Below are 25,897 nucleotides of genomic sequence, written 5' to 3' on the forward strand. Positions count from 1 at the left end.
CAGTGGGTTTACTGGGACTCAGCCCCGCCATAAGTCAAAGAGCCCCTATACTGGCTGGGTGGCCCTGGGGAGTTCTCTGATAATTGTAAATTCCAGATTCCTCACGTGGAATGCAAGGAGAAGGCTGCTTTCTCTGCTTTTTCCACCAGATTACAGAAAAGCACAAGCTCACATTTCTAGGTGGACACAGACACATGTAAGGGATCACACAGTCACAGGCACAGGATGTGTGTCTGTCAAATGTCACACCTTAGCTAGTGTCTGAGCCAGAGCAGCAGCGGCAGCAGTGACCTTATTCCTTAGCTGCCCCTGGGTGCTGTGCCTGTGTGACCTCCAAGCAGGAAGCCTCCTGCAAGGCAAAACCCTCTCACATGTAAAATTTACAAGTGAAAGGTAAATGCTCCAAAGTGTCCTAGGTCATGATTCATTGACAAGAAACTGTGTATAGGAGCAGTCTTCAAATTTTTAAGATCAGAAACACTGAGCATGTAGCCCAAATGTGCTTATTATTAATGTATAAAGTGTGTAATAATGCACATTATGAAACATGGTATTAAAGAGGATGAGAACAGAGACTGTAAGTAGAATGTCCAGTGTATCTTCACAAATCCCAATGAACCCTTGTGTGTTCCTGGGCCCAAGAAAGCTTCTAACTCTTTGGAGCCTGTGGGTAACAAGGACGACTACATTCAAGGAAGGGTAAAGTCACCCTCAGCTGGAGGCCTATAAAGTTATAAAGCAAAAGTTATAAAGTTAAGCACAGTAGTTATTTCTTGTTCTTATTTCCTTGGTTCCATAGACTGCTGCTATGTAGGGTGGAACTTTTTTCCTATCTAGGAAAGGTTTGAAAAATTAAAAATTTGTGAGAAGTGATAAACTATTTACATAAAATAAAAATAATGCCAAAGCTATGTTTGGAATCCTCAGCGTGTGGCAAACTGTAGGTTTTTTAGCCACTGTGCCCCGTCTAAGGCCCTGGACACTCCGCTGCCAGCACCCCTTTCTTGTCTGTTCTGGTCGCCCTCCATCAGGCTGCCAACCCCACCACCCATCAGCAGGATGCTGCCTGGCGCAGGCACCTGTGATAACTTCTTATCATCTTTTAATTCTTAACCTCTTTTGTTAACTATCCAGATCCGAGAAGCCTTAAAGGGTCGAGTAACCTCTGCGAAACGGATCTCCAGGGTATCAGAGGTGAAGCTCTCATTTTCATTTTGCATTTCAAATTTGGACGAGGTAGCAACAACGCAAAGCCGTCCCACCCCTCAGCACCACAGCTCCTTCCCTTCTGATTCCTTGGTGTTGGTCCACTCTCGCCACCACGAAGAAATTCTTCCTTTCAGCGAAAAGCAGTCATTTGCCAGTTCGTCTTTGTGTTTGTACACGAATAGCACAGAATGACGCCCAGTGCTTTATTATTGGTTCCCCGTTGTTGGGGCCAATGGCTTCCAATGCTGGCTGTATCTTAGCAACACCACAGCCTGACCCCTTGAGAAAGACTCAATCAAAGCCCCCAGAGCAGACGCTGAGCTTCCGGCAGAGCCAGCTCCATGGTGACTGATGTGGGCTGTGCACATTTATCCTCCCTGCCATCTCCTTCCACTCGGCCTGTCCTCAGCCTGTCATCCGCTTTGTCACTCCACATGGGGCAAGGAGCAGGGTATCCCTTCTGATCCTTGGTAACAACCTTCCCTGGCCCAAATGCACTTGTCCCCTGCAATACCAGCTGGCGGGGTCAGTCTGGCTCCACCCAGGACACAGAGCGCTTGTCCTGGGTCACCTGGAACCTGCTGTGATGGGCAGCTGTGCTCTCATGGCCCTCATCCAATGCTGGTTTTGTGGGCCACCTGTCTCCTGCTTCCAGCTGCCTCCTCTGCCACCCTCTCCCCACGAGACCAGGGCTCCCCCAGTCCCTCCTGTGTTCTCAGTGCTTCTAAAGCTGTGATCACGGTGAAGGGTAAAATCCATCTCTGCAGATCGTGGTTCTCCAGGGGACCGTGTAGTCCTTGTGGCCTTTGGCAGCAGACTCACAGCAGTAACGCAGTTTCCCTTTGCCTCCTACAGAACCTTTCTTCTGATTTCTCCCGCCACCCCACCAAAAGGCCGAGCTAAGAGCCCTCTCTGCAGCCCGACTTGGAGGTGAGTGGACATGAGAGGAGGTCTTTGTGTGTGTGCTACACAGATGCCATTTCTTTCCCAAGTCATTACCTGAGTAACTATAGTTAGAACTGATTTTTCCTGGGGGCCAAAGGTAGAGCTGTGACTGAGCTCTTGCTTAGCGAGTGGCAGGGCCAGAGCTCCATCCCCAGCACTGCAGAAAATAAATTATTTTTTTCTGATGGAAAGGATTCTCCTATTCCATCTTTTCTTTCCTGAGCCACAGTGTCCTTTGGATGATCTGGCAGAGGAAACAGGCATGTCTGAGAAGGTGCCTGAGTTTGCCTGGGCATAAGAGGCCACACAGAGGCATCTGCTCTTCCCAGCAGTTCCCTCTCTGTCTCCGCGCCAGCTTCCTTCCCAAGGTTCTGACCTCAAGCCTTTGATGGCCACTCCTCCAGTTTCCCATGGCAGCCCATCTCTCCTCTGCCCTTAGAAGATCAAGACATGGCAAACAATGTTTGTGAGAAAATGGAGGTCCAGTCTTTTGAGACAGAGGCACACAGAGAGACAGAGTTAGAGAAGGGTGCTCAGGGGGGAAAAGAGTACACACAGACCAAGGGCCATGGGGACCCGGCTTGGAAGGGAGGCACACATGGGGACACTGACCTCCTAGGAAACTCACAGGGATAGGGAGGTGCAGGCAGGCTGAGGATGGAGGGACCTCAGAGGACTGTGGGACTCAGCAGAGGGCATGAAGAGCACGTAGGTCTGATTCACACACAGAGGCAGAGACAGGCGCTTGGGTTTGCAGGGAGCCTACTGCTCACCTTGAAGTCGGACTCTGCAACCTTTGGAGGCTTCTGCAGCGGGTCAGGGTCTTGTGTAGAGATCCAGACCTTTCTCGAGAGGAGCTGCACAGAAAAGGAAGAGAAAGATGGGTCTGTAGCTCAGTGTGTGCAGGCAACAGAACACGCCTGGTCCCTGGCTCCAAGGGAGGATATGGGTTCATTGCTCATGACAGACTGTCTCATGCTTCTAACCTCCAGGTGCAACTGCTGTCCACTAATGCTGTATTTCCTGTCCCAATGAGGTCGCTCACCCGAGAATGGCAGCACCTGCAGGAGGAGCACGCCAACTCCTGCCTTCCTGCTCCACTGTGGAGTAGTGGAAAGGGAGAGGTTCGCGAGGATAGAGGCCACCGAACGTTCCCTGCCCATCACCTGTAAATAACTACATTACCCTGGGTGTCTGATCAGAGACAGAGTGGACCTTTCCCAAGAGCAGGATCAGGGTCACCTCAGTGCCTCCGCCTCCACACCGAGGGTCTCCTTCATCCTCAGGAAGAAGCTCAGGCTTATCTTTGGCCGAGGTGGCCTGAGATGTCACCCAGCTGGATTCTGTGGCTTTTGGAGGGAGAGGCTCATGAATAGGCATGAAGAATTGAGAGTCAGGTGGACTAAGTAGGTCACTGCTGGCTCTTTTTATGATAGAAGCCAACTGCCCATGTCTTCCACTCTGTCAAAGTTCTGCTGATGGTTTGGGCTCAGACACCATGTCCTTGACCACAAGCCGTGTGCAAACCATACAGACTTGGAACCTGAAAAAATGCCTATTTTGTCTTAAGGAGATGAAAACCCCGAGATGTGAGTCACAGCTAATCAATAGCTGAGCGGAGGAGGAAACATTCTGCTCCTCTTGGCTCTCCCAGGCCATGTGCCCCTGGAAGCATTCTGCCCACACTTCTGAAACCAACAATATGTGTTTGATGCCCAGGATGGGGAAGGGGAAATATTGTGTTTCAGGTGCAAAGCTACTCATTTTCATAGCTGTGCCTGTGAACAATCCGGCATTCAAAGCAGGTGTCACCAGATGGAGAACCATGCTGAGGGCCAAAGCCACTTACAGAGTCATACACAGTGGCTGCCGCTGCAGGGAGCTGGGAGATAAAGTCACAGGGCAGGGGAGAACCCTAATGGCCCCACTGAGATGCCATATGCCCCAAGGGAAACTGAGGTCCCTCTGTGGATGGGCAGGGCCTCTTCCTCTCTCTCTGTGTCTTTTTCTACACAGAATCTTTTTCTACACAGGATCTTTTTCTAAGTAGGGAAGTTTGAGAAGGCAAAGGTACAATAAAGAAAGCAATCAGAAGGTGGGGAGATGCCCTGCCGGGGACATGAGTTATCATTCCAAAGGTGTCACCCACATTGGGACAACAGTGTCGTTCCCAAATGGAGCCCAAGAGTGGGCTCAACCTGCCATCCACCAGCTCACTCACAGGTCTCCCATGTGGGCACAGAGAAGGGGCACTCGCACAAAGCCAGACCCGGCAGTGAGTGCGGGGTCTGGGCAAGTGAGCGGTGAGGGGATCACGCGTCTGGATAAGCCTTCCAGAGGGGACCAGTTGTCCCACTGTAGGGTGAGCATTGAGACGGACAGGGAGGACCTGCTCGGTGTCCGTGCTGGGTGGAAATCTCAGAGCTCTGGTCTACTCATTCCCCCAAGTAGGATGGGGGATGCCCCAGCGAGGCTCCCTGCTAACAAGGGAGGCCCAGGCTGCCGACAGGAAACACCTTGAAGAAGCCGTACCTTCACGCCCACAGCCCCAACCCACTCTGCACCACCCTAAAGCAACTGCTGGGTCAGGCTGACTCTGCTGACCCTCAGTAGCCAGAGGGGCCTCTGATGGCTCCCAGGGAAGTGGCGGGGTTGGGGCCCAGGGGAACTGCTCCCAACAGTGTCGAAGGCAGACTTATAGGCAGTTGCTGTTGGCTGTTGTTGGGAGAGTCGTTTAAATTTTCTAGTCTTGGGGTTTCTCTTTTATAGGCTGATCATAACAGAGTCTACCTCACAGGATTGTTGGAAAGATTAAATGAATCAATGTGGGTAAAGTGTTTAGGACAGTACTTGGCCAGTAATAATTCCTCATTAAAATGTTAGTTATATTTTTACTAGTGTACCTATGAACACCCCCTGACACACACACAGACACAGACACATGCAAATACACACACACGGTCCTTTTCATGGGTTTGGATATAGATATCCTCACAGGAATGGGTTAACTGACTTCTCATCAAAAGAGCTAGGCATCTGGTTTGGTGTGTTCAACGTTAGGGTTTACCAACCAGCGAAATCTGCAGTGTCCCATGGAATGAGCATTTTGTCCAAGATTGCCCTGGTTGCACAAGGGCCCCCTTCACAGGAAGGCAGGGCACACACCCCGGGCACTGCTCATTATGCATTGCCCAGCCAGGCCTCCCCTCTTGCTTGCTCCAGGAAGCCCTCCCTGGTAGGCGCAGCCAGAAGCACCCATTCTCCACACCCAGTTGTCATGCTGTTTGTAATCTGTGGCCCTCACGTTACATCGGTATTTATTTGCCATATTGTCTGTTTCCTTTGGTCTTTTTGCCTTCCTATATTTTCTCTCCTGGATAACATAGCATACCTTAAGGACCAGGGCTGTGCCTTCTGTTCGTTACCTTTCTTTGTGTGTTTACACCACAAGGTGCCTCGTATGCAGAATCCGTTCATTGGATGTGTTCAATAAAGTCCTCTGGTTGCACAACCACTTGGTCTGGCTTTTCCAAATCCCAGTGACCTAGCCTTACCCTGAGAGTGACCTAAATGGAGCCAAGCCCTTTCCTCAGACACTGCCTTCTTGACCTTCATTGCTGGAGATTGTGCAACACAGCCACCTCTCCCTACTTCTCTTGCTTGTCAGCATTTTCCTGGTAACATCTACGTAGGGCATGCAGGTCTTCAGAGGGAAACCTGTAAGCAGGAGACACCAGCGCTAGGATGGGTGGGGTATTTGGGGGTGAGCAGGACAATTCAAACTGCTGCCCTGTCTGATGTCATTTTCTGCGAAGCTTCCCACATATGGGGACTGTGTTCTCTCCTGAGTCTGAGTTTCCCAGAGCTATGTAGAGGCTCAGGGAGAATGCCTGGCCTAGTCATTAAAAAAGTGAAGCAGAAATCCCTCTGTAGCCCAGGTAGACATTAGATCACAGCTTCCTGGTCAGTTTCTCAGGGAGTTGTCTCCAAGTTCAACGTGGGCACAGGGAACATGCAGGACAACCTTTCACTTGGATGCAAATGGAGCAGTGCAGCCTTGCGTCTGTCTCCCTCGCTGGAGTTGCACCAACCCTGGGTGCAACAGCCTCAGGTGATCAGCTGAGATAAAGATGTAGACCTGAAGGACAAACAAGTGACTCACATTGACGGGCTTGCTCCAGACAAGAGAAACCTGTAATTTCTCCTGGGTGAGCTTGACAGACGCACAGTGGTGAATCACAGCTTCCAGTCTCCACGCTGGGGTGGTTGTCAGGCTGCTCACAGCAGCTGGCAGGTTCGAAAGTCCCTTCCGAGGATGGAGAAGCGGGGTTCTGGCCCCTGAGGGGACTGAGGGGCACCAGTGTGGACACACGTGATGGTGGGCCAGGATGTGGGGGGCTCAGCACCCACCTTCCTGCAGGGTGATTTTCCACCTCTGGGCTGCTAGACCTGCTTCCAGATGCCGTGAGTACATGGCTCACCAGCACTCCTTCTGATGAGGAAAGAGTGCTTTTGCTCTATTTCAGGGTGGGGACTGTAGGTAACTTACCATGGAATCTTCTGGAAAGCTTGATTCTGCAGGATTTGGCCCTGTAGAAAACATCTGGTCAGGCAGTGAGACTCACTGTCCCTTATTGTCCCCTCCTGACGAATTCCGGTGCCTTTCCTTCAGGCTGAATGCAACGCTAGGATACTTTTTAGTAGTTTCTTCTTTTAGTGATCTAGAGAAACTCTCTTTATAGCAACTGAAAACAAAATTCATCCAGGCACTGTTAAAACCTTTTGCAAAGTTATATCTCCTGCTTTGGAGTGGCTGACAGAGTGCTGTGTGAAGGCCTGGGAGCCTCAGAGCTTGAAGATGATTTTTGGACCACTGCATGTTCCATCACAGCCATTTTCTCCAGTGTCAGGGCTCAGTGAGTTTCTTCATGGAGCAGAGTGACTGCCAGGTCTATCAGTTTCTTGAATCCTACCTAAGTGTCAAGGTAATTGGTGAGATGTCTGCTAACACTGAGATTCTGTCATTCTTCAGACCTATCAAAATTTGGCTTCTGGGCTGGGGATTTAGCTCAGTGGCACAGCGCCTGCCTCGCAAGTTCAAGGTCCTGAGTTTGATCCCCGGTACTGAAAAAATAATTGGCTTCTGACTCAAATTCAGGAGAGATACTGAGATATGAAATTATTGGCTGGAAGTCAGAAAAAATAACCAAGGCAGAGATGTTTCTGATTCCAATGGACCTTATGTCTTGTTTTCCTCTAAGGCTCTGTGTGATGCTATCCACACCAAGAGTGCCTGAATAGACCGTACTGTGGAGGTCGGGAGATGTTGGGGCTTAAGTACATCAGCAGCTCCTCTAGCTACGTGATGTTGGGACCAGAGTTAGTTACACTCCCAGAGCAGATGTATTGCCAACCAGTTGAGGGTTCTTTTGCTCCATTCAGATGGAGATCATGAATTGGCAAAGTGCAGCTCTGTGAGTGGCCCTGACATTCAGACAATGCTGTGTAATGTTGGATACCAACAACTGCCACAGCAGGCTCCTGGTCACTGCTGGCCACTGCCATCTGTTGCTGGCTTATGGTAGATGTTGTAGGTTGACACTCTTGGGTGCTGTCTCTGCTTTGATCTTCACTGTTTGCTGGTCTTTGGAGCTCTTCAGGGCTAACAGCCCCTAGTGTTTATTGCTCTATCTTTTGAGATGACTACTCTCAAGAGTAGCCCATACTTCTCAAGATCAAAATCCTGAGTAGATTTACAGGACCTTTTAGGGCCACACTACATGGGAAATAAATCATGAGCAGATTTACAGGACCACTAAACACGTCTTTATTTTAACAGGGTCTGTGCTGCAGCACAGGTGGTTGGCACACTGAATGGAGCCCTCCTAGACTAACTCAAGAAGTGTGAGAGGAGTACTGCTTATATAGCAGCTGCAGGCCTGTGATTGGTTCAAATTTAGTCCTGTTGATTGGTCCAATTGAAGTCCTGTGATTGGTCCAAGCAAAGGTTAGGAACATCAGGGATAGCTTCAGCTGTCATGGTGGGGATTCACTGGTGTGTGTGGGGGGGAGTTGAGCTGTTTGATTGACAGCTGTCCCCTCTCTGGGAAAAATGGCAGGGCTGAAACCGGGGACTCTTCTGGAAGGCTACCTGTGTTCATCACGACTAACCTGGGTTCAGGGAGGTTGGAGATGGGAGATGTCCACAGTGGGCCCAGATCCCTCCCTCCCTGGTTTAGCCATCCCAGGCTCCCCTACTCTTCTTCAAAGAGGTGGCAACAGCATGTGAAGTGGCAGAGCAAGGCAGCAGCATGGTGCTGATGGAGCTGCACCCATGTTGAAGTGAAGTGGCTGCTAGATAGCCAGGGAGGGTGATGGTGGTCAGTGAGGCCAGTTATCCTCATCCGTAGGGTGTGGGGGAAGCGAAGGGAGGTCAAGGCAAGAGGTGGTGTGACATCCTCCAGGCAAGCCATGTCCCCTTGTCAGGCTGAGGATACAGGAAGAGCCAGGCTTTGATTATGGAGTTGGGTATAAGGGGACAGAGCATGCGTAGACAGAACACGCTCCTTGCTCACAGCTGACCATTCTAGACTGGTGGTTTCCAGCCGATGATGGAACTGGCTGAGGGGAGCTAGGTGAGTGACCAGGCCGGTGACACGCTGTGGGATGGCCTTCCCGTCAGCTGGGGAAGTGCTCACTTGGGTTGTACCATCCAGTCCACTCTCATCAGGACGTGCGCAACTGGCTGCTGGACTGAACTGTTCCTGTTTTCTGTGGAAGCCCTAGGGGCAGCCCTGGGCTGCGTGCTTAGGCAGGTTGGGAGTTCCTCTGTCTGTTGAGTCATTGCCACAACCCCACCTGGTTCACATGGGAGAAAGCTCCAGGGCCAGGTGGGCTGACTGGAGCTCTGAGTCCAACTCAGTCAGAATTGCAGCTGTAGTACAAGACAGCAGAGGCCACGTGGCGGATGGTGTCCAGGAGCAGCGGGTCTTCCAGGTGTGTGAGGGGACAGTGTCTTGTGACTTCTGACTTGAGTAGTGTAGACAGACACATACACAGTCACAACCTGCCCATGCCTATGGCAGGCAGGGCCCATCAGCATGGCAGTCTCTCTGCCCTCCCTCCTTTCCTTCTTTCCTTCCTTCTTTTCATCGCTTCCAATCTCTTCCCTTCTCCTTCACCTCCCCCCTTCCTTCTTTTCTTCCTTCCTTCCTTTTTATTCCTTCCTTCCTTCTTCCTTTAGCATGGCTTTATTTGTTATTTAACCAAGGTAGGATCTCACACTCCATATTCACACAAGGCCCAGGTAGTGTAACAAAGAGGAGCTTCATAGTGGGCTTAGTATTAGGGAGCTTTTCTGCTTAAATCACCAGATTCCAAAATTTATCTAGAGTTGCTAATCTCTTGGCCTTCTGCACCTGTGGGTTCCCCATCCGTGGATTCAACCAACCATGGAGCGAAACATTCAGGAAAAAAACTGTCTGTACTGGACACATGGACTTTTTGTCACTGTTGGCTAAACAATAGAGCACAATTATTTACCATGCATTTGCCTGCATTAGTTGTTATAAGCAGTCTAGGGTGACTTAGAGTCTGGGGAAGATGTGCAAGGATTGTATGCAAATACCAGGCCTGTTTTAGATCAGGAACTTGAATACAGGCAGATTTTGGTGTCTGTAAAGCATCTTGGAACCATCACCTCATGGATACCAATGGGTATCTGCATGCTCACCTGGCAGAATAAGATAGAAAAGAGTTTTTAAAAAGATGATTTTGAGAGAAACATTGCACACACCACACAGGGCTCTTCACACGTCATGCACTTTTTTTCCACTCATTTTTCATGCTCACATCCAGTGAATGTTCATAGAGCTCCTATGTGTGTTCCTGTGGGGTGTGGAGGACAGAGAAGCAGGTACTTTCCTCCTGGCTGAGGCCAGCTGATGTTTTGTCTGCTCCCCAGTGTGGCTCTGGGTTAAGGGCATTGGTGGTGGCACTGTGGACCCTCTGCTGTTAGGGCTCACGCCTGGGGCAGGAGGGGCCAACTGCTGCGTCCTGGTTCCTGGGACACACCCACTGATGACTGGATGTGGCTACATTTCCCTTCAAGCCTCAGAAGCCAGCACAGTTACTTTGTCTTTCTTGTGATCAGCAAGTTAGAGGAGGGTGGCCGGCTTCACTCAGCAGCCTGGAATTGCTGTTTATTTCATGTGAAAAGCACAAGTGGTTGGTAGTGGGGAAGGGTGTTCAGAGAAAAATGGCTGCAGGCGAGGGATTGGGGCAGGTTTTGATTGCTTTTGTTGGTCTTGAGAAGCTGCCATGCTGCTAGCTTAGCTGCTTGCTATCGCTGAAGTGGGACTGACATGGAAACTGGAAGGAGTTGTTTACAAATGGCAACTAACTCTCTGTATACCTCCTTGCCACCAATGACCTTGGGCAGAGTTCTGCATTTGGTTTTCCCTTCTGATTTGTTTTCTGTTTCTGAATCTGTCCTCCTCTCCCTGTGTTCTCCCCATGCTTTGGTGTGAATGACTCAGGAGCCCCCGTGGACCCTTGCACAGGGACCAGCACGGGGCAGGGAGTCTGAGTCTGGGTAGACTGATGCTTTTCCCTCCAAAATATCCCATTTTTATGGAGCAGCAGCTTTAAATTCCCCAAAGCATTTTTGATGATTGAGTACCTTTGGTAAAACCTGGGCAAAACTTTCTCTCAACTACAGGAATGATCAGAACTTTGAGGTGTGCATGCGCCTGTATGTGTTGTGACAGGAGGAGGCTGGGATGGTGGTTGGTCATGAAATACCTCTGTCTTCCGTGGGACCAGTGCTCCACATATTCCCAGGTTAGGGCAAGAGGCTCTGCTCACATACAGTAGAAACCGAACTTACACTGTTTATTTACTGTAAATAAAGGAGAGTTTCCAAAGTCAAAGAAGATTTAAGTCAGTGAATACAGTACTCTCACTGTTAAGTTTTGCTTCTGTCATATTGTCTTCAACTTTTGCTACTGGCTACAAGTGCTTGGTAAATGAGTAGTGTATAATTATACAGGTCAGGGTCAGATGTAAATATGCACCAGTTTGATAGTTGCTCAACCCCGTGCCTTAGTTACCCTGTGGATAAAATGAAGAAAGTAATAGTATCTCCCTTCATAGATTACATGAATGCTTAGAATAGTGATTGACAAATAGAAAGCTCTGATAGATGTCACTATTAAAGAAACTGAAGGTTTGGCGAATAAGGAACGATGCTTCGTTGGACATATGTTTTTCCTGGTTTCCCCACCATTCCTGTCTTCTACTGTGGCCTGGTCAACAGCTGAGGGATTTTCTTTTTCACATCTGAACTGGGTTGGAAACAGGTACTGGCGTCTTTCCCTGGGGTAGGTTGTTTCGGTGTGGACAGATCGAGTGCCCTTGCTGAGTGGCTGGTGAGCTGCTGCGAAGTGCCTGGGTTGTGTGACGTTACCAACTTCAGCTGCTTCCATTTTCTTCTCTATTGCAGGCTAAAATCCCCAGGTGTGAAAATGAAGTCCCAGGCCACCATAATTTGCTGTTATGTGTTTTTTCTGGTCACAGAATGTTCCCACTATCGACCCAAGATTCACATCAAAGTAAGTTTAATCTGTCCCTAGGTAAGAAGTGTCTGCTTTCACCTTGATGGCTAGATTGCTGATAAATAACGCATCTTTTAAAGTAAAATTTCAAATGACTGCAATTATACTCTTGCTGGCAGTATCTTTCTAAAGAAAGAAACAACAACAGAAAGTTGAGAAGTGGCAGGGATTTGGCCAGGGACCACTAGTAAAATAATTATTTTTATTGCACAGGAAACGTAGATGGCAGCTGGTGAGAGGAGCCTAGCCTGGGCATAGAGCAATTCAGATTTACATCTTAATTGTGCTTGTCACTAGTTACACGAGTTGTTTCAGTTCATGACTCTTAATGTCTTTGTATAATTACTGTTTATTTTGAAGATAATATTTATAACCCTTTACAGGTATAAAAGATTTGTGATTCTATTATTGCAACCAGTGACTCTTTCTGGTTTCTATCCATTTCTTCCCTCTGAGGACATACAGTACCCAGAGGACAAGGTTAGCTGTCTTCCTTCTACCTTTACAGTTTATGTAATCAGAGAGCAGCTTGGAGGTACAATTGTCACCTTGGTGTTCTGCTTGGATGCCTAAAACTTGCTTAAAGACTTACCTGCTGCACTAACTTGACCTTCAGAGCCCAGGGGGGGTCTCTGTCACCGGAGGGCAGTGTGTGTGCTCTCACTAATGTTTCATTTAGTGAGTTCCTGCAGGACCCCTAGCTGAGCAGCTGCAGCTTCCTTCCTGGTCCTGAACATGTTTTCTCTTCATGTTTGCACAGAGCTTCAGAGTTGAGATGAGGGAGGAATCCCACAGTAAAGAGAGTCTTTGGGAATTTGTTTTTCAGGAGGGAGATAAACCTCACAGCTCTGCAGAGAAACTCAAGACTGGACAGATGGAAGGTATGTGGCTATAGAATGGTCTTCATCCCTTTGGGGATAGGGCAGGGGAAAGCAAGGACACTGGTACTGCAAGGATATCCCTAGACCAAAGGCTTTCCAGCTGAATAATGACTTGTAAGTTCTCCGTGTTTACCAGTATGGATAGATTTTTTGACAATGAAACCATCATCAAAAGGATGTTTATCTGAAAAAGAGAAACCATCATCAATGGCATAGTCAATGAAACAAGATGACCAATATTCATGTGTGCTCTAAAATCGTAGACAAAGGTCCATTTTCAAACCCAAAGGGAAAATAAATATGTTCAAACTAATGGGCTAACAGCAGGCAGAACAGGAAAGAGGACAAGATTCATTTAACTTCCTTCCAAGGTATTTTGAGGGTGCTTAAATGTACTCAATGCTCTGGTGCTGAGGTCTATGAAACAATGCATGATGGACACCATGGTGTGAGACCCGTCACTCTTCAGAAGTGAGAGGTAAACAGCAATGTAATCATTAGGAATAGCAGGGTAAAATCTGTGGCTGTCACGCAAATTGTAGGGATAGCTGGATTCTGCACAGCAGTGGCCAGGCATAATTTTGGCAGCAAGTATATCTCTATCTAGATAGGAAGTTGGAAACAGGAGAGAAAGACAACTAACATGTGTTGGGCCTTTATGACAACCCCGTTCTAAATATTGTGCAAGATGCTATCTCATTAAATATTTGTAAGGACACTGTGGCATCATTTCTGATCAAATCCATGAAAAAGTAAGAACTACACTGGTTAGCTAAGTTGTAAAAACCGGGATACTTGGTAGATGTCAGGAAAGATGCAAACACATTCGTTTTCATTTTCTTTCCTAAGAAACTGAGCCATACTCAGAGCTGTCCCAGCCATAACAGCTCTGCTGAGCCCTCAGCCTCTGGTCACCTCATTAGCCTTCTCTCAGCCAGAACTCCTTTCCATGCACAGCCACTGTCCTAAGACAATTCTTCTGGAGTCTTCACTGCTCCTGCTAATCCAGGCTTCACCTACAGGTCAAATCTGACCCAACACCAGTGCTTGTAAATATGACGTGTTATTGGGACACAGCTGTATCCGCCATCTGCATGGCACCTTTGGCTGCTTCCATAATATTCAGTAGGTATGACAGAGATCTCTGTGACCCACGAAGCTGAAAGGATTTACTCTCCAGCTAGAGTTGTCATACTTAGCAGGTAAAAATATAGGATAATGGGTTAAATCTAATTTCAGATAAACAATGAGTAGAGTGCTACTGCTTGGATCCTGTGCATGCTGGAAATGAGTCCGTGTTCATCTGAACATTTGCAATCCACTGTCATATGCAGATTCTGTATTTGCAGATTTGGCTCTTCACTGACATTTCCTTGTAACCTCTAAACCAATATTCTTAGTGTTCATATGAACATTCCCAGACGTGGTCAGAGATGTCCACACACGTGTTCCCAGCTGAGGCTGGACAAGGCCATGCCTGCCTCCTTGTTCCAGTTCTGCTACAGCACCACGACATGCGTGTTACATGTAAAGCAACAGTATAGATTAAACAAGTTGCCTGCCAATAGTAACATGAATAAAACTAGGTTCTGCAATGATCAGTTGATGATGAAAACGTGAACAGAAACTGGCAGGAATCTCACTTCATGTTCCCCAGGAGCACTGGCTCAGAAATTGCTAATTCAGTGTTCATTGTGACTTACAGAACATAATTCCTGGGGCTAATAAGAATTGACTGTATCTGAAAGTAAAATTAACATTTAAGTGGGTCTCCTGCATTTCACCTGGCAACTCCGTTTGTATAGTTCTGTGTGGAGATGGTTACTGCTCTTGTCAAGTACCTTTTACTGCAAGCCCAGTTCTGTCTTCAGGGCCCCCTGGTTAGTGCAGCACAGGGTTCTTTAGGGGCCACCCTGCTCTCCCTCCATCCTGGGAGAGGGATGGGGGTGTCCTTCCCTCCCCAAGGAGCCAGTGCCCTTCCACGTGCTGCTCATGTGCCAGAGGACAGCCTCACAGGTGGCTGGCAGCTTTTTACTCCTTGCAGTGGCCCCAGTTCAATGTCACCTTTGCTGGGAAGGGATCCGAATCCCAGAAGGAAGTAGATTCATCATCAGCATGTGGAGATGCTAATCGGGCCTCTCACTGCTTGTTGTTCCCTTTCAGAGAAATGCCAAGGGCTGTGCACCACTTCCTCCAACTGCAGCCACCCCTGTGCTAAGCCCTTCTGGGGAGAAATTGGATATAGATGTAACCAAAAAATGTGGCAAAAATCGACGGAAACGTGTACAAGCCTTTCTGTGGAGACTCTTTTCAAGGTGGTGCATTTACATATTACTGGATAAGAGCTAATCCCCCATGAGGTGGTGAACACATTTTTAATGTCATCTGTTCAGCAAGACAATAAGTTTCAGGCATGGATTTAGGAAAATTTACAGAGTGGCTTAACTTTGTATCTTGTCCTTTTTCCCTAACCCCAAATCTCAGGGACTCGTCCTTCTCCCAGCTTTCATTATTTCTCCCTCTCAGAATTATTTTCTCCTAAAAGATCTGAAACTTATTTATACTATAGTGCAAACAACTGCTTAGAGGTTAAGTTTTAGCTTTAAAAGTGGATTTGTTTGCCTCTTGTGTTAATCAGTTGGTCAACTGAATGTGTCTAGAATTAAATTAAAGTTGGTATCTTTTTCTAATGCTTTCAATCCCTTGATCAAAAGAAAGAAGAGATGCATGATCTAGAATGAATAGAAATTCAATGAATACCATACATCTCAGTTAAAATTAAAATCTTTTATATCTCTCGTTCCACATAGCAACCATTTCTTCCCATTTTCCTTGCAATCATACTGAAGCACACAGAGGTCTGTGTTTCCTGCAATTTTGACATCAGCTTTGTCAACATCCTTGTGATTTTAGTATATGTGCTGCTGAAGTGAGCACCATCCTTGTGATTATGTGGTGTCCAAACATGAGTTAGAGGAGATAAATTCCTGCTTTGCCTTATTCAGGGTCACATTGTGAGGAATCCAGGGAAAAGTCTCAGGAAATGAACGAGTAACTTCTAGATAGTGAATTTAAAAGTCACCATTGCAATTCCTTAGCCTTTGGTATTTGAACCACCAACCCCTAAGAATGGCTCTCCTATGAAATTCCAGGTGGCTCCTCTTTCCCCACATCTCTGGAAAATCGACCAGTTATCACAATGTTGAGTAGAAGCCACTGTCCTGAGAGAAGATTGAAATAAGAAAGTTCAGGGTCTGATCTCAGTGGGGATTTGGGTGGAATCCCTGCACACCTGGCTCTCTGCTTCTCAGCCTTGGGCTCTGCACCCCATTAGAACCATGTGCGTCTCCATAGGTGTCTGCACGTGGATTGCTGGTGCCTTTAGTTCCTTAAGTCTGACATATGTTAGGTACTCAGTCATTTCTGAATGAAAATTTTTTTCAAACAGGACTCAAACGATGCTTCACGCCTTTTCTTAGCATCGGCATCAATACCTCTGCACATTCTTGACCTCCAAGCTCCAGAGCCCATGGAGACCATCACTAAAGGGATCCTTAAGAACTGTCCCCTCGACTTTGCCTGTATAATTAATCCTGTGAAGTCATCAGAAGCCACATCTGGAAATATTGCATTTATAGTGGAGTTATTAAGAAATATTTCTACACACTTGTCCGATAAAGTAACTCGGGAGAAAATGAAGGTACTTTTAATTAACTTCATTACACACTGACAATATTTTTTTTTTAAACTTGTCCTTTTATAGTTTCAAATGTATTTTTTAGGGTAAAAATAACAACAACCATAATAGCAGCAGCAGGCTTTGCTGTTCAATTTTTGCATATTGATTCATTCTACTGTTGGAAGTTCTCAATAAGGTAGAATATTTTTAACCCATGCTGCTGACTATAAGCAAGACTGAATCTACACTAGTATTTCCAAACTGTCTTCTGTAGAATGTAACTGTTCTGAGAGGTGTTAATGGGTATGAAGGGAGAGCTAGGAATGGGGAAAAAATGGAGGTTCTATTTTTTAAAGGGAGATCTAAGGCACTGAGGTTGTAGGAAGGACTAGGTAAACAGAGTCCTGCAGCTTTCCTTACAGAATGACATTTTAGAGCCTGTGGTGTGTTAGGGAATGTACTTGATATAGCAGAGAGGGAGGTATGGATGCAGTGTGTGGCATTTCTCAGACTTACATAGTCACAGAACCCGCTGCCACTCTACATATCTCATGGGAAGTGTGGGTGCCAGACCCTGTAGATTCGAAATGCTGCCTTTGGCCCAGTAAGAAAGCAGGCAATCTTTTACTCTCCTTCCCCATGTGATGCCTTACTAATGTGAAATTCGAAAGCACTGGGAATCTGAAAGAAGATCAGATAATTAGATCTTCAGAAATTTGATTTTAGAAATTGCTTTTGTGTAATACTGGACTTCTCTCCCTTGCAGAGCTACAGTAAAGTGGCCAACCACATCCTCAATCCAGCAGCCCTTGCGAATTGGACTTTTGTTCCTGACAAGAAAGCCAGCTCAGATTTATTGCACTCAGTGAATTCCTTTGCCAGGCAACTCCAAATCAATAATGAATCTGAGGACATTGTGGATGAGCTCTTCATTCAGACCAAAGGCTTTCACATCAATCACAATACCTCAGGGAAATGTCTCAATTTCTCCATGAGTGTGAATAACAGCACAGAAGGTATCTCAGGAATGGTAGAAATTCCCCGGCAGGAGCTTTGGAAACTGCCAAGTACATCCCAAGTCGTTGGGATTGCGTTCCCCACTCTGGGAGCCATTCTGAAAGAGACCCACTCACCAAATGGGAGTCTGTCTAGGCCCCTCAATGGTCTGGTTCTGTCAGTAGTGTTGCCTGAAAGGCTGAGAGAAATCCTACTGACCTTTGAGAAAATCAATAAATCCCAGAATGGCAAGGCGCAGTGTGTTGGCTGGCACTCCAGGAAAAGTGCGTGGGATAAGACAGTGTGCAAAACCACATTGGATGCCAGGAACATGGTGCAATGCCACTGTAACTGCACCAGCACAGTGAGGTCTTTTTCCATCCTGATGTCCCCGATGTTGGTGGCGGACAAAGTCCTGGACTACATTACTTGCATCGGCCTCAGCATCTCCATCCTCAGCTTGGTTCTCTGTCTGATCATTGAAGCCATGGTTTGGCCCCGTGTGGCTGTGACAGAGATGTCACACATGAGGCATGTATGCCTCGTGAACATAGCAGTGTCCCTCTTGGCTGCTAATGCGTGGTTCATCATTGGCTCCAACTTTGATGTCAAGGCCAAGGGCTACAACTGGTGTGTTGCTGTGACATTCTTCAGCCACTTTTTCTACCTCTCTCTGTTCTTCTGGATGTTCTTTAAGGCACTGCTCATCCTCTATGGAATCCTGGTGGTTTTCCGGAGGATGATGAAGTCCCGCATGATAGCCATTGGCTTTGGCATTGGCTACGGGTGCCCCTTGATCATCGCTGCCACCACAGTTGCTATCACAGAGCCAGAGAAAAGCTACGTGAGACAGGACGTGTGCTGGCTGAACTGGGACACAAGCAAAGCCCTGTTTGCTTTTGCCATCCCAGCCTTGGTCATCGTGGCCGTAAATCTTGCTGTGGTCTTTGTTGTTGCTTTCAACACACAGAGACCTTCTATTGGCAGTTCCAACTCTCAGGATATGGCCATAATTATGAGGATCAGCAAAAATGTTGTAATCCTCACTCCGCTGCTGGGGCTGACCTGGGGGTTTGGAATAGCCACTCTCATCGAAGGAACATTCTTGATTTTCCATATCATCTTTGCCCTGCTCAATGCTTTCCAGGTAAGCCCCACAAGCAAATTCTGTGTGATTCTGTAGACAACAAAAATCGCTACCACTTAAAGGTATAGAACACAAAATGTTCTTGCTATTTCCTCCCGTTTCTTAAGCTGTGGCCTTTCTCACCCCATGGATTGTCAAATTGGATTTGGTTGATCAGGCTTGTTGCGTGGGACTCGCCTTCCTTCTCTCTTCCCAAGTCTGCCTGTATCCCTCCAAAATTTCAGTGTCAGAAGATAACCTTCTCTTTTAGAGGGCTCTTTACTGGCCAGCAGGGCATGAAACTACTCTTGTGTTATGCTTTAAAATAAGCACAATTTTATCTTTTTCCAGTGGTTTGGGCCCTCGGTGAAATATCCATTTTCTATAGTATGAGGAAAGGGCTGTTGGCAATCACTTTGAATATTAACCAGTCAGAAAATCTCATGCCTCTTCCCTGTTATTCCCTGTGAAATAAATGTAATTTGTTATCAATAGAAATAGACCTTGTCGTGGTCTTGGGTAGGTTACTTTTCTCTGGGCTCCAAGCTTCTCATTTGTAAAATAAAGATATGACTCTAAAATGATCTCTGTTGTCTTCCCCCTCCACCTCACATACTTGATTTGGTGAGATTGTCCATCCAAAAGTTGTTTTACTCTTTCTTGCTACTAAACTTGTACTTTTGAAAAGCTATCATTAGCCAAATTGCTTTCTATACCTATGAGTAATAGAACATTTGGCAGGTCCACAGTCTTAGTTATGCTTTTAATCAGGGGCTGGCAAACTGTGACCTGCTGCCTGTTTTTGTAAATAAGCTCTTAGGGTCACAGACGTGCTCATTTCCTTGCATTTCCCTCTGTCTGCTGCTGAGCTACAATGCCACATTGGAGTCACTGTGGCAGACTGTACAGCCGCAGAGACAGTAAAATATTTACTGTCTGCTTCTTTTCAGAAAAAATATTCTGACCACTGCCTTAAATTATATACACACAACTACTTGATAAAGCAGCACAATATCTCTATTAACACGTCATTATTACTCTACCTAAAGGCAAGATACAGAAGATAAAACAGACTTTAAGGAAGTAACAACTCATGTCACACACAATTTACTCATAATTCTTTCGTAACTATAGAGGACATTGGTTTTGCTCTTCCTATTGCATTGCCTTAAAGAGAAACATTTGATGTCAATTTTTTTTTGGAAAATCAAAAGCTTTTCCCACTCTTGAAGTTACTGTAGAAACTAATGAATTTACCTTCTTTCTTACTTTGCAATTTAGTTAAACTGCAAGAAAATTTGTTCTGTATTTCTTTTTTCAGATTATATGTGTTTCTCTTTTTTTTTCTGGAAAAAAGAAAAATACTCAGTACTTTTAATTGTGTACAATCCTCTTTTCTCAGCAAGCTTTCCCTGTAACTCACATCTTGTTAGTGTTTCTTCACCATGAAACTATCCTTGGGTGGTGAGGAGATCCTCCTGGCTTCCCAGGTCTTTAAAGCTTTCTTTTTCTCTTATGTAGAACCTTCTCTCTCCAACCCAGAGCCCGTGGTTGCATATATACTGAATATCAATTAATTCCAGCTTATTTCTTAAGATAACTTCCATGCCTGTGATTTTGAATTACTAGCTTCCATGTTGTGTATAACTGTAGCCATGAGTAACAACAGCTACTTCAATATTTGGGAAGAATGTAAAAAGATTTAACAAGGTTGACAACTTTATTCTGAACATCAGCACTCCTCTCGTGCACTTCTGTGAGGGTGACCCTCACCCAAGGGGGGTGACTCAAAGGAAATCCCTACCTTCATCCATGCAGATAGGTTTCTAATATCCAATCACTTCTCCAGAAGTTATCTGCAAGACTGGTGTTCATGTAACAGCCAGGATACTGCTTGCAAAGCTGTCCCTCATGATTCTGTTGCATTTTACTCCAGGGTTTCTTCATCTTGCTGTTTGGGACCATCATGGATCACAAGGTAATTTGAATTTGCTTCATTCATTGCGATGATTTCCATGTGGCTGGAAGAAGCAGGAGGATTGGATGAGGCAGTTTGGATGGGAGAGCATGGTCCAGGGCAGTTGGGGTTGTGAGGTTTAGTTCAGCGCATCTGGTGGGAGGAGGAAAGAAGAGAGCTCTGTTCTCTTGTGTTTTGCTCATCAGGTCTTCCATGGGCTTTGTAGGTCTCATTGGGGAAAAGAATAGAACCACGACCACAGTCTTCATCTTCACCCTAACTCTTGTTATCATTGCACCCTAACTTTTGCTCAGCTCTCATTATTTGGAGGTGTACGCTACGCCTTCTGACGTTGGTTTTGCCAGGGTCACTGGTCCCAAGGTCTCAGGGCATGAGTCTGAGCCTGGGGACCCCTGGAGATACTGTGAGGTCATGCTCTCTGTTACTGCTTTTCAGATAAGACATGCCTTGAGGATGCGGATATCTTCGCTGAGGGGGAGCCCAGGGCAGCAGAGGTAAGCCGTCCACTCAGGCACAGCACTGGGGATCCAAGGTCTTCTTCCTTAACTATGCAGAGATCACTACTGCTGCTTAGTAGTCAGGATTCGTCAGCAAAGGGAATCAACAGGGCACGCTCCATTTGTTCTTTTCTGCATCTTATAAATTTAAAATATCCTGCTGAAATTGGAAGTCCCAGGAATATGCTCTTTGAGGGAATTTTGCATATTGAGTTTATTTGAACTTGACATTTGGACCCACTGATGTGACACAAAAGGCAGTTAAGGCCCACAGCATTTACAGGATGTACTCAAGGTCACGCAGCTAATCAGGGGCAGAATCAAAGCGAGAAACAACTGTCATTAAAACTTCTCTCCACTCTCCTTGTGCAAAATTCTTTCTGGTAAAGCACAATTTCTTGGTTTGGAAAATTCATGTATTTATAAATCTTGAAGAAGACTTTTGACCCAGTTACTTGCCTTTTAAGCCACCAACCAAAATTGCCTACATTTCTGTATTAATTAGAAGTTATTTTTCAACCAATAGCTTTTCCTAAGAACTACTTCCTTGGCAACAAACAAACAGCCTGGATACATTGAGAACCAGCATTCTGGGTTAGTCAGGACTCAGTGTGACTTTTAGCACCACAGTTCATCAATTTTAACCTAGGCATTTTCTTCATATTTTAACATTTCTTAAATTGGAATGTATCCTACAATCAATGAAACATATCATGGTTTAACTGGCAAGTTTTGCTTCTTTTTTTCTTCTCCTTAACAAAACATAAAAGTAATCACATAGCTTATAAGGTTACATTTAGTGAAATATGATCATTTAGGTTTTTGTAGCTAGTGTCAGTTTCTCTTTATATCTTTATTTCCTCGTGTTTATTTATCTCTAGGCAGGCTATGCATGTGTATAAATACACATTCTTTTCTGTCAGTACCACTGCTCATTGTGTGCTCTATTCCTCTTCCCCATTTAGAATGCGCCATTAAATTTAACCAATGGATCTAAGTTAATGACTCATTGAGGACAAAATGTGAGTATTCAAAACTCAAGGAGAAACTTCACTTGCAAGTTGTACTCAACCCCTCGGGCTCCCTGTGAGTGCCCCACTGCCACCACGTGAGCTGGGGGTGGAGGAGGTAGAGGGGACAGGGAACTCATCTTTCAGAAAGCAGAAATGAGTGCCCAGAACACAATGAGCTTGTGTGCGTTTTCCTTAAGACCTGTCGCCTGAGCTTGCTTGGCTAGACTGAAGCAGACCAGCACTTCCTGCTGTCTGTGGGAGAATGGTGTGGGACACACTCCAAGGTCTGCCCTGGCCACACATACTAATTCTACCTTGTGAGCCACTGGGGTGCTTAGCCCCACCATGGAGAAAGAAGACTTGACCGATTGAAAGACAGAGGAGTAGGCCTGCCTCTCCCTAAGGAAGGGCTGGGGGTGCCCAATCCTGAGACCAGGGGGAAGCAGCTGTTAGGCAGCCATGGAGGGGAGACTGAGTCTCAGAATGGCAGCCGGAAGCCTGAAAGGTGGCAGTAAATGTGGACTGGGAGGACCAGGCGTGGGCATGTTTTGCCTGGAGAGTTTTCATGGCTTTTCCACACAGGATAGGTGAGCATCAGATTTTTTTTTTTAAACACCTCTCCTCTTTTTACATTCCTCCCCTTTCTGAGTCAGGCTCAGTATTGGGTAAGGGGGTCCAACAATCTGATGGAACCCCAAACACTGTGACTTGGACCTCCTGTGTTCCAGGTCTTGTAAACCTGACCCTGTGCTGGGCTGGGACCCTGAGCAAGAGGGACCGAGAGAGGGAGGAAAAGAGAGGTCTGTCATTTACACTGACTGGTGTGTGTGGGGTTCGGGAGACGAGAGGAGAAAAATGCTGGCATGGTAACCTTAAGTAAGCGTGCTCACTGGGTTTCTACAGTAGGACTTACAAAGGACAGCTCCCATAGCTTCTTAGTGTTTCCCATCCTGTAGGGTTCCCCCATGGAGGGACATCACGATGACATTTGTGGTTTGACACTAAGTGAGCCACTCCTTCAGACAACCTATTAAAGCACACAGCTGGCCTTTCTACCAAGGTCTGCCTTAGGGTTGTCACACGGCCAGGTGGCCTGAGCCATCCTCCTGGGGATACCTGGCCCAGCTGCTCTAGAGAGGTGCATGGTGGAGACCTTCTTTCCAGCTGGTTGGGTGTGTGTGGTCAGCCATGGTAAAAACTAGAAAAAACCAGTAGAAGCCAAATCAGGGACTACACTACCCCTGAAGCTGGAGAGGTTAATGAACAATAGGCTGGATGAGTCTCAGGAGAGAGGGAGGAGGGGGGTGCACTCCTAGCAGAGTCCTCTCCACACTGTTCTCTGTCAGTTTCTGCTCCGGAACTACCAGGTGGGTGGTGAACTGAGGGGATTCCATGGCCCTATTCCTACTGAATTTCCTCAGGAATGGGGTTGGTGGTTTTACATCTGGACACCCCTGAGAGTATCAGAGGGCTCTGTACCCATAGTCGGCATCGTGGAAGACTGGGCAGGAGACCCTTCAGGCGTACAGGGACAGGATAGCAGATGATCTACAAAGCCCAGGGTTGAGAGAGAGTGGCTCAGGGGTCTCTCAGGAAGAGGGGCTCCAGGGTCACCCATGGGGAGAAGGCTGTGTTCATTTCTTCTGCCAGAAGACAAAAGCAGGGTCTCGGGAGGAGTTGAATTCCCAGGAGGAGAGACAGTGTGGGGACTGGAGCTGGGCTCCCACTGAAAGGAGGCTTTCACTATAGGTGCCCTTTGTCTTGATGACCTCAGACAGGACCCAAATAGGCCTGCCACATGGTCCCAGGGTGACGGACAGTGGGGCGCCAGATTCAGTAGATGTTGATAGGAGGATCCCATCTTGGAGCGGTGTTCTCATTCCTGGGGAGCCTACTGCTGCCCATAAGAAGGTAATGATTCAGTGAGACTCAGGCTGTATCACCTAGGGTGGTCAGGGACACCAGGAAGGCTCCTGTCCCTCTGGAACACCTTCATCCACTTGTTGGCACCTGAAATTCACGGGAGACGATGCAGGATCAGTGCACTCTACAGTGACAGTGAGATGGCTGAGCAGCGATCCCAGGGGAGCAACAGGGTGTGCTGTGGGATTGTGAATTTAGAGAGAGTTCTTCTGGAGGCCACATCCGGCCCGGGGAGAGGAGAGGGGGCTGTGGGCACCAGTTCAGGGTCAGAGGCAGCATGGGGAAGCAGAGGGCACAGAAGCCAGGCTGGAGCGCAGATCCCTACCATGGCTCAGAGCCTTTTCCCTCTTTTAGGTGTAGGGTGAAGGCTGCACGACCTCCTGGGGGTTTCAGGATTAAGTGAGCGGACCCACGAGAGCCCCAGAGCAGGGCCTAGCTGGAGCTAAGTTGTCGGATGTCAGCTCTTACTACCAACAGGTGTTCCAACCCTTCTGCCCAGGTGCCCATCCTCCGATGCCTGGTCCTGGGGAACAGGTGAGCTCCAGGAGAAGTAGCATGTGGGAGGAAGGCTGGAGAGAGGTGACTGCTGTGCTTCCATGGAGGACGTCCTCCTCCTCCTGCTGGGAGTGACACCTCACGACGCGCACAGTGAGGATGACATCTGAGGACTAGGCGTAATAACAAGGCTCTGCTGACCTGTGGACCTGCCCGTGACCAGCAGGCCTTGGCTCCTCTCTCCTCGTCAAGATCAGGCATGGACCTACAAAGCCTGCGGTAGCCTCCATGGAGGCTGGGTCTCTTTTACTCCCAAGGTTGCTGTGACCCTGCTGTCCCCTCATCCCTCCCTCTGCATGCGCCCTGGTGTTTGGGAATAGGTCACGTCCAGTTTCAGGGGTTGGGTTGAGGGTCGGGACACAAGGGCCAGCTGGCAGGAGAAACACTGAATCTATTTGGAGGCAGTTTATTCACAGTAGGTTTCCTAAGATGGGGAACAGAAGGCAATATATTTATTACTTTATTCTATTTTAGAGCTCGAGTAAAATAATTTAGCTTTTAGGATCTTAACCTTGTGAAACAGGCAAAATATTCCTGTAGGTATAACTGTTTGTGTGTATCTGCACACACACGTGTGTGTGTGTGTCTTTTTAAACCACTATATATATATATATTTTTTTTCTGGTTATTTTAGAAATAAAAATGAATAAATTTACCTTTCACAACATATGTGTGTGTTCATTCGACATGGGCTTCTGGAATGGGGCCTCACATTTGGGGTGCCAAACCTGTTACCACGCCCCCCTCCACCAGTCCTGCCAGACCCTGGGGGGTTCTTCTGCCATGGGCTCCCGAGTGGGGCCTGGGAGTTTTGGTAAAGGACACCACCTGGACCGTCTTTCAGAGGCTCTCTGCCAGTTTGGCCTTAAACAGTGAGATATTCATGAGGACTGAAGCTGGCCATGTGGGTGGGGGTAGAACAATTGATCAAGGCTGAAACCATAAAAACCACGCAGTCCCCACTTTTCACTAAACAAACAAAAAACTCACTGAGCCCCTCTTTGCAGGGCTGCAGTCAAACATTTAGTATTGGGTTAGGAACAAGAGAAGCATAGGTTCCTATCCAAATAGTAAGATTCAAAGGATGAAAAATGTCAGTCAACTGTCTGGTATTCCCTTCTGACATTATGAAAATAAGGTGCTCAGAGGAGAGACATTAGTTTAGTTTCCAGACTTATGGAACTTCACAAGCATTCATTTATTAATCTATATTTCCTTCCTGACTCTTGATACTGGGAAAACGACTTTCATTTCTCTCGATCCAGAAATCTCAGAGTATTATGTGATTCTAAGCCAAATAATGGCCTTGATTTCAGTGGATTTTCTTGGTTAAATTTATAATCTGCTATGCTAATCCTATTTAGTTTCCTTTCTCTTTTCCCACATGCTCCATCTTTTCAGCCCACGTTAGCAGAAGTACTGCGCTCAGGGCTCTTGGCTCTGCAACTACACAACACAGCTTTTCCAAGCATCACCTTGCT

The 25,897-nt window shown here is 46.9% G+C and overlaps 2 protein-coding genes across 9 annotated transcripts in view; both read left to right on the plus strand.

Moving 5' to 3' along the window:
• LOC101700993 (putative adhesion G protein-coupled receptor F2P) overlaps nt 1–6,340 on the plus strand; it is a 31,568-nt gene extending 25,228 nt beyond the window's left edge. For 4 of the 8 annotated variants that reach the window (XM_021259697.2, XM_021259700.2, XM_087184652.1 and 1 more), the window contains 3 exons: nt 1,135–1,194; nt 2,065–2,139; nt 3,147–6,340. In XM_021259697.2, the coding sequence (XP_021115356.1) occupies nt 1,135–1,194; nt 2,065–2,112 (108 nt within the window). In that variant the 3' untranslated portion in view covers nt 2,113–2,139; nt 3,147–6,340. The remainder of the gene's footprint in view (nt 1–1,134; nt 1,195–2,064; nt 2,140–3,146) is intronic. The other 4 variants (XM_087184655.1, XM_087184657.1, XM_087184653.1 and 1 more) reach the window with 3 other exon arrangements.
• Nucleotides 6,341–6,372: 32 nt separating this feature from the next.
• LOC101700639 (adhesion G protein-coupled receptor F4) lies at nt 6,373–25,098 on the plus strand. Its single transcript, XM_004847139.3, is given in 11 exon segments — nt 6,373–6,618; nt 11,657–11,765; nt 12,595–12,649; nt 14,813–14,964; nt 16,098–16,349; nt 17,095–18,471; nt 20,387–20,428; nt 20,864–20,906; nt 20,909–20,922; nt 21,891–21,947; nt 24,361–25,098. Coding segments are annotated over 10 exon segments (2,097 nt in total). The 5' UTR covers nt 6,373–6,613; the 3' UTR covers nt 21,939–21,947; nt 24,361–25,098.
• Nucleotides 25,099–25,897: the final 799 nt, after the last annotated feature.

The sequence above is a fragment of the Heterocephalus glaber genome, unplaced genomic scaffold, assembly GCF_053883595.1.
Source record: "Heterocephalus glaber isolate CG9 unplaced genomic scaffold, H.glaber_assembly_v1.0 deba00001497, whole genome shotgun sequence".
NCBI lineage: Eukaryota > Metazoa > Chordata > Mammalia > Rodentia > Bathyergidae > Heterocephalus > Heterocephalus glaber.